This window comes from Phalaenopsis equestris, unplaced genomic scaffold, assembly GCF_001263595.1.
Source record: "Phalaenopsis equestris unplaced genomic scaffold, ASM126359v1 Scaffold203729, whole genome shotgun sequence".
Lineage (NCBI taxonomy): Eukaryota > Viridiplantae > Streptophyta > Magnoliopsida > Asparagales > Orchidaceae > Phalaenopsis > Phalaenopsis equestris.
This window is the reverse complement of record NW_018223334.1, coordinates 84277-85193: the sequence shown is the minus strand read 5'-3', so window position 1 is coordinate 85193 and position 917 is coordinate 84277. Positions and strand designations below refer to the sequence as shown.

Genomic DNA, 917 nt, shown 5'->3' with positions numbered 1-917 from the left:
TTATTCTTAAAAAAAATTAATTGACTACAAGAATACAAATATTTATAATCAATTAAAATTATTAACTAAGAAAATAAAATAAAAATATATTATATTATATTTAAAAATATTTTAATATAAATAATAAGATTTAAATCTAATCACAATCCTTAACATTTTAGAATTGCGCCACTAAGATTGTTAAAAGGAAAATTTTGTGAACAGAAGCAGCCGAACACGCATATTTTGTTCGAAATCCAAACATCAGCTAGCCTAGACTCGCTCTTGTTCGGCTCGTCGTAAATGAAGAGCATTCCCCTTCTTCTCATGGGCTGCGGTGGCGTCGGCCGGCAGCTTCTCGCTCACATCGTTGCCTGCCGTTCTCTCCATTCGAAGCAGGCACTGTCTTCCACTTTTATCCTTAATAAAAAAAAATGAAGAATGTTCACATTTCAATCCTCTTCATTCATATCTTTATAATTGATTGAAAAGGGCTTGGCGCTTCGAGTAGTAGGAATCTGTGACAGTCGCTCCTTGTTTGTTGTCCATGATGTCTTAAATTTGGAGCTTAAAGATGACTTATTGAAAGAAATCTGCAGGAGAAAATCATCGGGGTCTTCACTGTCATCTCTGCTGGATTTAGGTATCTTTTAGTGTCGGTTTTACTTATGTTAATGCCAGTGATATAGTTTGACGATTGGCTTTGTGACTGCGGAAAAAGGAACAATTTTTTGTCTTTGTTCTACTTGTCTTTTGATCTATTGAAAGAAATATCCTTGAACCGAACTTTGAATGGTATTAGTTCGCATGTTTTTTTCTTATTCCTTAAGAAAGGGAGATGTATGAAATAAATTTTTCTGATATTGAGGCTTTTTTGGGGTCATTAGGACACAAATCTTATTTGTACTCATTTTTGAATGGGTATATATATATATATA

General features: G+C 33.3%; 1 protein-coding gene across 3 annotated transcripts in view; it reads left to right on the top strand.

Annotated features, from left to right (window-relative positions):
• The first annotated feature begins 223 nt into the window (after positions 1-223).
• LOC110036203 (bifunctional aspartokinase/homoserine dehydrogenase 1) overlaps positions 224-917 on the top strand; it is a 59540-nt gene continuing 58846 nt past the window's right edge. For all 3 annotated transcript variants that reach the window (XM_020740598.1, XM_020740599.1, XM_020740597.1), the window contains exons 1-2: positions 224-378; positions 472-622. In XM_020740598.1, coding sequence (XP_020596257.1) covers positions 283-378; positions 472-622 — 247 coding nt within the window. In that variant the 5' untranslated portion in view covers positions 224-282. The remainder of the gene's footprint in view (positions 379-471; positions 623-917) is intronic.